The sequence below is a fragment of the Pseudoliparis swirei genome, chromosome 9, assembly GCF_029220125.1.
Source record: "Pseudoliparis swirei isolate HS2019 ecotype Mariana Trench chromosome 9, NWPU_hadal_v1, whole genome shotgun sequence".
Lineage (NCBI taxonomy): Eukaryota > Metazoa > Chordata > Actinopteri > Perciformes > Liparidae > Pseudoliparis > Pseudoliparis swirei.
The window spans coordinates 6,917,903-6,930,781 of record NC_079396.1 but is presented as its reverse complement, the minus strand read 5'-3'; the positions used below and the strand labels follow the sequence as shown (position 1 = coordinate 6,930,781).

The following is a 12,879-nucleotide window of genomic DNA, read 5'->3' as shown; positions in this document are numbered from 1 at the left end:
GAAATTGCGTGTGAATAAAATCATCTAGTCACACAGCACACTATTTAATAACTTCTTTCAGACGCAGTCAGCTACATTTCTTTTTTTAAACTAGTTTGGTAGGTTCTTTATTATTTTTGATGTGATAATTATTTCTCTGCACAGTCAATCTTTAACGACACTTTTATATAAAATATTCATTTTGAAAAAAAACAAGAGGGAAACGTAAATTTGCTATTGCAATCTTGAAATTACCCGATAACCTTTGAACTTGTGTATAAAAAGCTACGAGTAGTTGGTAATTGCTGTGCACTGGCTTTCAATTTCTCAGAACAGGAGTTGCCATATCAATTTGTGAAATCTACTTAATCTACAGTTAAATATGTTTCTTTGGAGTACATTTAAACGTCATGCAAATTGCAAGGAAAATGTTATGAAAAGAAAATCTATTGATATTGTATATCGTAGCCATTACATCGGCAGATCTATCTATCTTTAAAGTATTGGTAGTGATGTTATGTATGTAGTTAATGTAGTTTTGATGTGGTGTAAGCACTGCACCGGTCTCTATTGAACAATAATAGCCAATAAATGCACATTTTTCAGCAGTTAACACGCCAGTCATAATTCTGTTTGAATGAAACCTCAACTCAACTGATTTATCTGACATGACCGTATCTTTAGGAAACAACCATAGCTTAAGCTTGCAGTTATGTGCAAGATTTGATGGTCGACTCTTCCTCCCAAATTAGGCTGCTAAATATACAATTTAAGGTATTATTTAAATTTGATCTGCGCATGTTTTTTTCCTTCTTTTTAGTCAAAAGCTTGTCACATGGAAGGGTGCATGGCAAAGTTGTGTGGGGCTGGGCTCACTGGTGGGCCTGACTTGCATTAATAGCAGCCACATGAAAGCTTAATGAAGCCAATACTTTAAGGCAATCTTCAAAGTCAGTCCCCCCCCCCACCGCACGCTTGAAGTCATGAGATGCCACCTGCTGATTATGGGATGGGTCGATGTCAAAGGCGTGACACAGGACCGCAGCCTTACTGCAAACAGAAGAGAAGGAAAGGAGATACTTTCTTCAAAACATGAGCCCTCCGAGAGGTTAGGAGAGAAGGTGTTCCAAATAATGAACGTGATGATGACCAATCATTTGAAAAAATAAGTTAACGGTGCTGAATTCCACTGGATGCGGAGCGGCCGCGATTAGCTAGCCAGCCAGCCGGAAATGTTCACGTATAAACATATACAGTATATATATATATATCCACAAACAATATATACAGTATATATATATATATACTGTATATATATATATACTGTACACATATATACAGTACATATACACATACACAATATATATACACATAGATACACACAGACATACATATGTCCATAAATACACAGATTTATATATATACATATAAATATATGTGCACACAGTCTTTGTGACTTCATGTCTTATAGCTGTGTCTGATTGATGCGTCCTGCCATGGCCCTGCTAATGTGCCCCGCCCACTCCTTCTCTCTACCTCCATCTGCCTGATGGATCATGGAGGTCTGGATCGTGGTCCATGCCTACTACCAACTATCCATACACTCTATCATACTCATTGAATGTGTTGTAACTCTGTAATGATTCCTTCTGTAAACATTACATCTATTGCTTCTGTCCATCCTGGAGAGGGATCCACCTTTGTTGCTCTCCTGAAGGGTTCATCCCTTTTTTCCCCATGAAAGGGTTTTTTCTATTTCTTGGGAGTGTTTCCTGATCCAATGTGAGGTCAAAGGTCAGGGATGTCATATGTGTACAGATTGTAAAGCCTGCAGAGGAAAATTTGTAATTGTATCGGGCTATACAAAATAAACTGAATTGAATATATTCATATATATATATACACTACCGTTCAAAAGTTTAAATCACTTTAGAAATGCTCTTTATTTTCAAAGAAAAGCACTGTTTTTTCAATAAAATATAAACATTAATCAAAAATACACTCTATACATTGTTAATGTGGTAAATGACTATTCTAGGTGGAAACGTCCTGGTCTAATGAAATATTCCATAGGTGTATAGAGGCCCATTTCCATCAATCACCCAGTGTTCTATCGGTAGCCCAGACGGCACCAGACAAACCAAGTACTTAATCGCCCTGAGCACCTCAGAGATCAATTATCTGGTGATGTGGATTCTGTAGACCATTGCCCTGGCATCCAACACCACTGTAAAGAATTCATGTTATCTTTGATCGACTTGTCAAAGCAAAATCTCAAGGACTGCATTCTTCATCTACGTAATATTTCAAAAATCAGGCACATCTTGTCTCAAAAGATGCAGAAATCGAGACTGGATTACTCCTTATTAGCAGGCTTCCCTCCAGTTGATCCAGAATGTTGCAGCTCGCCCTCACTAAAACTAAGAAAAGAGATCACTTCCTGCACTAGCTGCTCTGCACTGCCTCCCAGTAAATCAAGAATCACTTTAAAATTCTTCTCTTTAACCTACAAAGCTCTTGATTGGTGATGCTCCATCATATCTTAAGGAGCTTGTCCCATATTGCAGAGAGCTACGCTCACTAAATGCGGACTACCAGTTCCTAGAGTCTTAAAAAGTAGAATGGGAGCCAGAGCCAAGCTCCTCTTTTGGTGGAACCAGCTTCACATCAGTCCGAGGCAGACACAGTCACCTCGCTTAAGAGTAGACTTAAGACCTTCCTTTGACAGAGTTTATAGTTAGGCTGAATCAGGTTTGCCCTGGTCCAGCCCTTTGATATGCTGCTAGGCTTATAGCTGGGACGCTAGGATGCACTGAGTACCCATCTCCTCTTTTTCTCCTTAAGGATGAATTTTCATCAATCACACGTTATTAACTCTGCTTTCTCCCCGGGAAGTCCTCCATGGGGGTCATCGGACCCTATGAGACGGCATAGATCCCATCTGCCTGATGGACTGCCTGGGTCGTGGAATTCGACCACGCCCACTGTCCTGTTGGAGACTCCTCCTCCCCACCGCCATATCGTGGAATATGCCTCTACTATGAACTATTCCACCCATGCAAAGACTCAAACACACACGCACACACATACCCACACCCACGCACACACACACACACACACATTGAATAATACACACACATACACCCAGCGGTTCATTATTCATTTACAGACCATCACACGAGTCGAGACGCAACGCTCACGCAATCTCCCAAATGGGTTGAGCTAAATCATCTCATACAAGTCGATGGGGGATTTATGCGCTGCAAGTTAATGAGGTCAAAGGTCAGGGATGTCATATGTGTACAGATTGTAAAGCCTGCAGAGGAAAATTTGTAATTGTATCGGGCTATACAAAATAAACTGAATTGAATATATTCATATATATATATACACTACCGTTCAAAAGTTTGGGGTCACTTAGAAATGTCTTTATTTTCAAAGAAAAGCACTGTTTTTTCAATAAAGATAACATTAATCAAAAATACACTCTATACATTGTTAATGTGGTAAATGACTATTCTAGGTGGAAACGTCTGGTTTCTAATGAAATATCTCCATAGGTGTATAGAGGCCCATTTCCATCAACTATCACTCCAGTGTTCTAATGGTACATTGTGTTTGCTAATCGCCTTAGAAGACTAATATCTGATTAGAAAACCCTTGTGCAATTATGTTAGCACAGCTGAAAACAGTTATGCTGGTGATATAAGCTATACAACTGGCCTTCCTTTGAGCTTGAAGTTTGAAGACCAAATTAATACTTCAAATATTAATCATTATTTCTAACCTTGTCAATGTCTTGACTATATTTTCTATTCAATTTTCAATTCATTTGATAAATAAAAGTGAGTTTTCATGGAAGACACGAAATTGTCTGGATGACCCCAAACTTTTGAACGGTAGTGTATATGTATATATATATATATATATATATTTATATATATTGTGTGTGTGTGTATATATCTATATCTATATATATCAGTGGCTGGTCGTCAGGGCCTTTTAAGCCTTCTCTGAAGGCCTAAACATAATTACTAGCTTCATTGAGTTGTGTGTTGGTGGAGGATGGACTTTAACTTGAAGTGAAGGGAGTTGTTGAGTGAGCTGCTTGTTGTGTTCTGCAGTAGCGTTGTGTTCACTTGTCTCTGTTGAATACGAGGTGTTCCGGGAACAATGATACTTTCCTAAATTATGTGGAGGCTAAAGGAGCTCTTTCAGGCTGCAAATGACTGATCCTGGACCACAGATATATCACGTTCCCCTCTTCGCCTGCCTTTCTCTTCCTCCCTCTCCTCTTCCTCTTTCCTCCCTCAGTGAGACTGCCAACAGATGAACACTGTCAAGTGCCTCCCCAGGAGAAGTGTGAGAGTGTGTGTGTGTGTGTCTCTCTAAATCTAAGTGTCGGTGTGTTCATGTGCTGTGCACGCGTTTGTGTGTGTGTGTGTGTGTGTGTGGGTGGCTGTGTGTATGTGCGTGCGTCTTTCCAACATTGGCAGTAATGTGTCTAATGGAAGGTAAGCAACACTCTCTCAGACAAGTCTTCCCAGCCAAGCACTCCCCCCCCCCCCCCCAACATCACCATGCTGAGTGCAAGAGAGGGAATACTCTCTCTTCCCCTCAATCTCTTCGAGCATACACACACATACACACATCTCTCAGTGTACACCCATGCAAAGACTCAAACACACACACACACACGTGGCATATTCGAGAGTGGCAGTTTGGATCATCCGTCTCAAAGCTGCTTTTATCGTCTCTTGCACAAAGTTCGCAGAGCCTCTCGCACACACATACCCACACCCACGCACACACACACACACACACACACACACACATACACCCAGCGGGTTCGGATGATGAGTTTTAGTCACGGAGGGACACCTCAGAGAAAGTGTGGCTTTGGATCGCCATGCTCAAAGCTGCCCGCTATCATTCCTCCTCCAAAGTATGTCCTGCACACACACACACTCTCTCTCACACACACACTCACACACACACACACACACAGTGAATTGCTTTGCAAGAGGGTGAAGTACGAGCGCAGCAGCAGAAGGCACTTATAGAGAAAGACTGAGGGAGAGTCCTTGACTGCCGGCTGACCCCGCAGCTTGTTTGTGCCGATTTTAAAAGGCACAGACATGATCGAGGGTGGAGGAGAGATGGGGGGGGGGGGGGTTGAGGGTTTATTTTACACACTGCGCAGCTGGCAGTGACAGGCGAGGGATGGCAACAATTATAGAGGACACCGAGTGTCTGAGTCCACATTGGCAAGCAATGAGTACATGAACTGCTGCTGTTTGTTGTTGTTGTTGTTGTTTTTTTAAGGATCAGACGATGAATCGGCTGCTTCTGTCAGATACAGCCAGGCGGTATCACCGCTTTCATCACTCACCATCGCCACAGTGCACCTGTACGCTGGAATATTCTATTCATTCTTTTATATTTTGCTCTATTTCAGAGTTAAGTTCATTATTCATTTACAGACCCATCACACTGCAGAATTGCTGCACTACGGAATAGAATGTCTCCTCTGAGCTGCGAAACCCTTTTCCACCAGAAAAAATCTAATAAAATGGGGAAAAGAAATCTTGGGTGCCACCGAATCCTTGTACTTCTACATAGAAATAAAAAAATGTCCTGCGTTAGCATTATGAGAATCTCTGAAGCCTTGGGCTGTCGGTCTGACGACGATTCAGCCTCTTGGGGCAACAACCAATATTTTAGGCGTTCCGGTGCAGCCGCAGAAGATCCACAATTTCCTCTTTGGTGTGCGGGTCGGTCGTTGTTTACTGTGCAATGGGAATCTTGAGAATCGAGAACGGAGTCAGAGTCGAGAGACGACGTCTACGGCTAATCTCCCAAATGGGTATCGAATGCAGATGAATAAATAAAAATGTGAAAAGCTAAATCATCTCATACAGCCGATGGGGGACGATGCGCGGCAAGTTAATGCAAGACGACCAACGATAAAACGCTTTCAGATCTCAATTCAGCAGAATGGGTTTGCTTTCCATGGTAACGTTCTTGATGCAAGATTGTGCATTAAATATGTGTCCTTTGGGACATGCTGGGGCCTAAGTGGTGGAGAGCAGGCGTTTTCTATTTCCATAGAAGAAAAAACAGATAGAAGTGAAACATCGAAACATCTTCAGCTTCATAAAGACACTTGTCTTTCCATATAAAAACAAACCAGCAACAATAATTTGAAGCATTTGAAAAGTGCTATAACCATTATAATGATCATGCGTAGTGATAGGCATGGCCCTTTTGAGACGCTTGCCACACAGTTTGTTTGGATGACATCACTTGGATTAGAGTACGTATCGGGGCTTTCAGAACTTTCTCCGTCTCGCCCTCTCCGGCGTGATTTCCCACTGACTCCTAAAAATAGTTTGGGCTGGGCAGGATGGGGGAGTGTGCTCCTCTGCAATCTATTCCCTGAGCAACATTAGTTTTCCCTTTCATAGTCTCGAAGTACAGTTTCACTGCATCATCAGCTTCCCTTCCATGCTTGTTGCAGCACGATGTTCTACAGTCAAAGAAGCGGAAAGCAAATCGCTCTCTACGGTGCTCAAGGTTGGTTTTCAGTGGCGTTGATGTGTTTTCTGTCATTCACTCCTGTTTGCAACCATCTTGTTCTTCCTCTGTCATCGGCGCTATTGGTTCACACACGTAATTTGTGGAGGGGTTTATCTCACAAACTCTCCCCCTTTTTTTCCGGCCTCTCTTTTATTCATTGTTTCGGAGTTTGAGGTGTATTGATGTGCATGTATTTGTGTTCAGTAGTATGAAGCTATGTTAATCAGCTTTTGAGCATGCTAGTTTTTCAAGGTTTTCTTTCTGGGAAGTCTGCGTGCTGCCAAGCCCTTTTTTAAGATACACTATGCTGGAGCTAGCTGATCTTCAATGCAACCCAAAAAAATATATAATAAAAACACAGATTCAAAAAAGCAAAAACTAGGGCTGGGCAACATGGAGTAATTCAAATATCACAATATTTCCAATCATATACATCCACGTCGATATTGTGACGGTATTGCAGGGTTTGGTGCAAAATATTTGTTTGTTTATGTTTCATATTTTTCTTAGAGGTGGTGCTGCACAGGACATGGAGCAATCATGTAGTAGATATAATCTGAGTCACTGGTGAAATGCGTCAGTGAACGGCGGAGAGCGGCAAAGTCAACACCTATTAATGTGTAAATGTCACGGATTATTACTTGGAGCGCACTTTGCTCGCCTGTGGATATGCAGACAAAGCAGACAAAGCCCGGAGAAGTGCAACAAGATTGATTTTTGAAGTCCGTAGACAGCTGTGCGGAGGTGAGGTGCACCATGCGGAGATACGGCGCAGCTGCAGTAATCGTTTCTCTCCTGTCTGTAGTTAATCCGAGGCTGCCCTCCAGCACTTGTCTTCCCAGTGAGGAGTATATGCTGAGGTCAGGGCCTAAATACATTGGCTCCACCCACCGCTGAGAGCCAACAAGCTACGAAACCTTCAGCCTGTCGCTCTCTCCTCGGCTACCCTCGCCTCATTGCTCCAACACGTTCCTCCTTCTATTACCGTTTGTCTCTTTCTGTTTACAGACAGCAGCAGACAGGCCGAGAGAGAGAGAGAGAGGGAGAGAGAGAAAGAAAGAGAGAGAAGAGAAGTCATTTTAAGTACATTTAAGCTACAGCTATAAAGAATATCCAGGCAATCTGGGCATCTCTTGACTTTGCATTGGAAACAGTTATAAAAAGGCGAGGTGCTTATACCTTGTGTTTAGTTTCTAAATTGTCAGAAAATAGTGGGAAATGGTTGTCACGGTTACCAAGGATGGTAAATGGCCTTGTGTGACTCAAAGTGCTTTAATACAACACAACATCATTCACACATTCACACACTGATGCCACCCACCCATCAGGACTCTAACTAAGCACAGCCTGACGGAGCAATTTGGGGTTGAGTGTCTGTTGCTTTTCTTCTCATTATTATTCTGACATAAATAACAGGGGCAAACATATATATATATATATATATATATATATATATATATATTTTAAACTGCTCTTTCTTTAATTATTTTTTCAGATTTTCTTTTACATGACTAAATATTGTAAAGTTTTTCAAGTAACTGCTATCAATTGTCCATTCATTATTACTGATTTTAGCTGATGTCGATAGCTGCGTACACACGTAACGCCGTAATGAAAAACCACTTGTAAATAACCCCTTAAAAGGTTTATTGTTTTGGGTTGATTGCCTTATTTTGTATCTGCTTTATTGGTTTTGATGTATGCCTTTATATATTGTATTGTTTTCATGATTTTGTATATGTTTTAATCTACTTCCGCTTTGAGCTAAATTTGACTTTTATTTTGAAATGTTAAAAGGAAGCGCACCTTTATTTTATGTTAATATACATACTTGACGGTACGGCTAAGTGGGACGGACGGATGCGCATTTGATATAAAGTTTTCATAGTTTTAATGGACCCGTATGAGGCTAATGCTCTTACAGTGGTGACAAGGTGGTATTTATTCAAGAGTTTTGGTTCATGTTTATACAACGAAAGAAAGGAAATAAAGAAGTTCACCAGCAGTAAAGTCTCACGCCGAATGATATACGGGGATCCTACACTCATTACCAGCGCATCCCACTTTGGATTTTGCCGTAACAGTTGTTCTTTTCTACTCGCCGCTGTGACGTTGTCTGGAGCCCCCGCTATCAAGCGAGAACCGAAGTGTGAGCGAGTGGGAGGCGAGGAGCAGACGGGGGACATTTGGCGTCTAAAGAGAGTAAACCCCTCAAGCTGCTGCTGAACATTTGCCAGTGATTCTGCATCGGCCACTGTTAAACCTTTAATAGGCCAACCCACTGGGAGTGGTGTGATGTCATTGCCTCCTCAGTGCTCCCGTTTGCTTTGGGTGGAAGTGGACCCATTTTACCCTCACTGCACTGTCATAAATAGCTGAGAATTTACGGTGGGTTTACAGTATCTTACTGTATTTTCTTTCAATATTTATTTTAATTTTTTAACAAGTTACACCAGACATTCAAAAACAACAACGAATAAATAAAAATTACATAACCTACTATACGAACAATCAGACAAGGAAGAAAAAATTCTTACTGTATTTTATAATAACCATAACATAGTTAAATATTCATCCTTCGCATGTACACAAACACACAATGCCGTTGGTTAACTATAGCATATAAAATAACAGTAAATTACAGTTTGACAGCCGTTACTGCTGCCAGTCTTTTACTGTTATTTTACGGAGAAATGTACATTTATCACACAACCTACATTAGAAAAGGGCATCAAAGACGGGGCTGTCGAGGCTTAACCATCGCGGGCTGCGATTGTATCAACTAGAATTTATCCTCACAGCCCTCCAGTATATTTCTCTCAAATACTTAAGGGGCAGCCATGCCCGAGGGCTTTTCAAGGTGGTTCCAGCAGCCGCAGTGGGGTTTTGTCTTCACTGAATGGTAAACGATTTACCTGCTGAATTGGCAGAGAATGGCTCAAACACAATCGAATAATGCATGGGTGTCAGAACGGGGCTGCTTTCTCTGGTGATGGAGGTCAAAACAGGGGGAAGGTATTAGACTGGATACCTTTTTATAATCCAGTCAGTAGAGCAACAAATACTCTTTTAAGACCTGGCACATAACGATTTCTCCCGTTTGTCTCACTGCAGTCGCTTTTCCTTTGCACGGTTTAAGCAACGTATCGGCCCAGCGGCTCGTTTACCCATCACTGATTAATTAAGGCGATTGATTGGCTGCAATAATCGCCTCGCTGGATAACCATGGCCTAATTAGGAGTTAATTGAAAAGTATTAAGCAGCGTTGCAGCAGATGTAGAAGGGAACGTCATGAACATTTCCAAACCGTTCTCCTTTCATTTCTCTCACGTCCTCTTTTCTTATTCTTGTATTTCTTCCTTCCTTCTTTGCCGGTAGCCGGTGTTCAAATGTATTCCCGTCAATATAAAAAGGTGTTAAGGGTCCCGTTTCGTGAGTCCCTTGACCTCTCATCACTCCCGCTCTGCAGATCGTAACGAAGACTCCTTTACCTCAGTATTATCTGAATGTTTTATTAATTGCCACGTTGCTGGAACACTTCATATTTCAATTAGCTGTTGCGGCACAATAATCTGCACTCCTCCTTTATTTACATTCCACCCTCGGGGACAAAATAATAATTAAAAACAAGCGTCTCTGCACGCACTCATTTCCATTTAAAAAATCCCACACAACCATTGTGAGAAAATATATCTCTTCCCGCGAGCACATTATTCAGTTTGAAAAGATTCCAAAGCTTTGTGTTATGAATGCGCCATGCTGCCGTGAGATATTACTGATGATGCTCTGAATGGCAAGGAAACGGAGAAACGCTAAACATCCGAGGGGCGTCCTTAAATGGGACATCGGTTGTGCTCTTGTGTGCAAACCCGGCAACTCTGTGATGGATTTAACAGAAGAACGATGATATGATATCATAGATAATGGGAATAAAACCAGGACAGACAATGATAGATCAACAGAAACCTTAACCACCAGAAGCATCCCGCTGGACTAGTTTTAAGTTGTCTTCAATGTCGCAGGATGTTCTTTTAGAGTCAAATAGACCATGAACAGGGTATGCTTTTGGGCGTGGCTACCTTGTGATTGACAGGTTGCTTCCAATTCGGGAGTTGTTTATGTTTTCATCTCAGACTTTAACCCCTTCACAGTGTGTTTTCAGTTGATGGTCGGCGAAAAATGATCTTATTCACTTCTCTTGTCACTTCTGTTAGCAAAAAAACAAACAAGACGGCGACGGCCAAAGTGCCAAACGCAAGGCTTCAAAACCGAGTCCACACACCAAAGGGGCGACGTCACGGTGACTGCGTCCCCTTCCTCCTCCTTCTCCATGGTCTATGGTTCCATAGTGTCAGCCTCGAGCGTTGATTGAAACATTCTCCATGAAGTTGGCCTCGTGAACGGTACATACGATAGAAGGCTCTAGGGGAACTTGAGTTGAAGGAATAATTAAATGTCTGCGTTTTCTTGCCAAGAGTTGGGTGAGAAGGTAAATTCCCCGCTCACATTTGCTCATTTCAAATGAAGCTTGAGCCAGGAGAGAGGCTGAAACTGGAGCTGTAAAAGAAGTGGGCCATTTCAACACGTCCGATACATATTGAAACAGCTTCTAGGTAAATGTAACTATCGGATATGACTCTGAATCCACAGATAACCATTATGAAAGAAAAAAGCTTCACTGGAACATCTCAACTGGGGAGAACTCGAGATATGGCGTCTTTTTTGGCCAAAAAGCTGCAGCATTTCGGAGCTCGCGATGGCACCAATGACGAGAAGATTCCTTTTGAGCACCGAGCGTCTTCATTAAGGGAACAAGGATCTCCTCCGCGTTGTGACACCGCCGTCTTCCAGAATTCCTGTGAATTTTGAGATGCAGGCATTTCGCATAGCCCAGCTCAGGGTGCGGGGTAGTTACAAAGTTACGGCAAACAAACGGTGACTCGTGCGTGTGAGTGTGCACTTTTTTGTGTGTGTGTGTGTTGAGGGGGGAAGGGGGGACGGGGCACCAAAAGAGAATATTAGCTGACATCACCTCTGCTCCATCTCTGCAGAATGCAACCCCCCCCATACACCACTACATCCACTGACTGTGTTACACCACTAATAAAATCAAAGAGCTGATACTCATTAGAGAGGGCTGTCTTCAGTGCACACACACACACACACATATATATACACACACACACACACACACACACACACACACACACACACACACACACACACACACACACACACACACACACACACACACACACACACACACACACACACACACACACACACACACACACACATCAAACACTCCACACCTCGTTGGTGCTGATGAGATGGACACTGACTGAATGAAAGCTCTTTTTTTTAATGCCGACCGCATGAAGCTCTTGACAATCAAAGAGCGCACCACACTGGCTCCACTTGGCAGACACGCGCAGCATCAATTCCGCGCGCCGCTCTTTGTTTTAATTCCTCTTTCCGCGTGCGACCAGATGGACACACCTGTGCCCGTGTCCTCTCTCCTCCTCCACCCGGAACCTTCTGAAGTCCCCTCGTAAGAGGTGTGGAAATTTAAAAAATAAAAAGGGGGAAAAGAGAGAAAGCGGATGTTACACCTACCGTTCCCGGAGATGTGGTTCTCCACCTCGCCGTGTCCAGGCTGCCGCGCGGAGCCACAAAGTTGCATGTAGAGTCCCATGTAATGTAAACTCCCCAGCAGCACTCTGAACGCTCCCATCTCTCTTCTGGTGTGTCTGCTCTCCTTCGCCCTCTCATGCACGTCGGGGTGTTTTTCTTTTCTTTTTTTCTTCCTTTTTTTGTTGTTGTGTGTTTTTTTTGTTTAGTAGTTGTTGTTTGTTTTAAATCCAGGTGACTTGTTCTGACGAGGAAGAAGGTGAGAGATACCTGTGAAGGATGAAGGACCGGGAGAAGCCGCTGCAGCCTCTCAGTGTGCCAGCAGACAGACTGAAGCTCTGCTTCCACTCCGTCGGGTCTACATGCGGCGGAGGGACTTTCTCCCCAAATGGGAGGTACCGCGGCTTGCAGCAGGGAATGTCAGTTATGAGAGGAGGGATCTCTGAAACACGTTCACCGTAAACTTCACGACGTTTTAGAATGAGAATGCGACGGTAGAATTCCAAAAGACTTCAAGCCCACTCTTATTATTGTTATTAACAAACAATTGACAAATAAATTAAGAAAATTAACGGATAGGGTGGGCAAAAAAGTATCCGTCCCATAGTGTCATGTACTGTATGTCGGTAATTGCTGTCTGATAAGGTCATTAATAAAAAAATTAATGTAAACATTTTAAAAATAAATAAA

General features: G+C 42.5%; 1 protein-coding gene across 1 annotated transcript in view; it reads right to left on the bottom strand.

Annotated features, from left to right (window-relative positions):
- LOC130200007 (V-set and transmembrane domain-containing protein 2-like protein) overlaps positions 1–12,480 on the bottom strand; it is a 44,242-nt gene extending 31,762 nt beyond the window's left edge. The window contains exon 1 of the mRNA XM_056423946.1: positions 12,175–12,480. Coding sequence (XP_056279921.1) covers positions 12,175–12,292 — 118 coding nt within the window. The 5' untranslated portion in view covers positions 12,293–12,480. The remainder of the gene's footprint in view (positions 1–12,174) is intronic.
- Between the last annotated feature and the right edge of the window lie 399 nt (positions 12,481–12,879).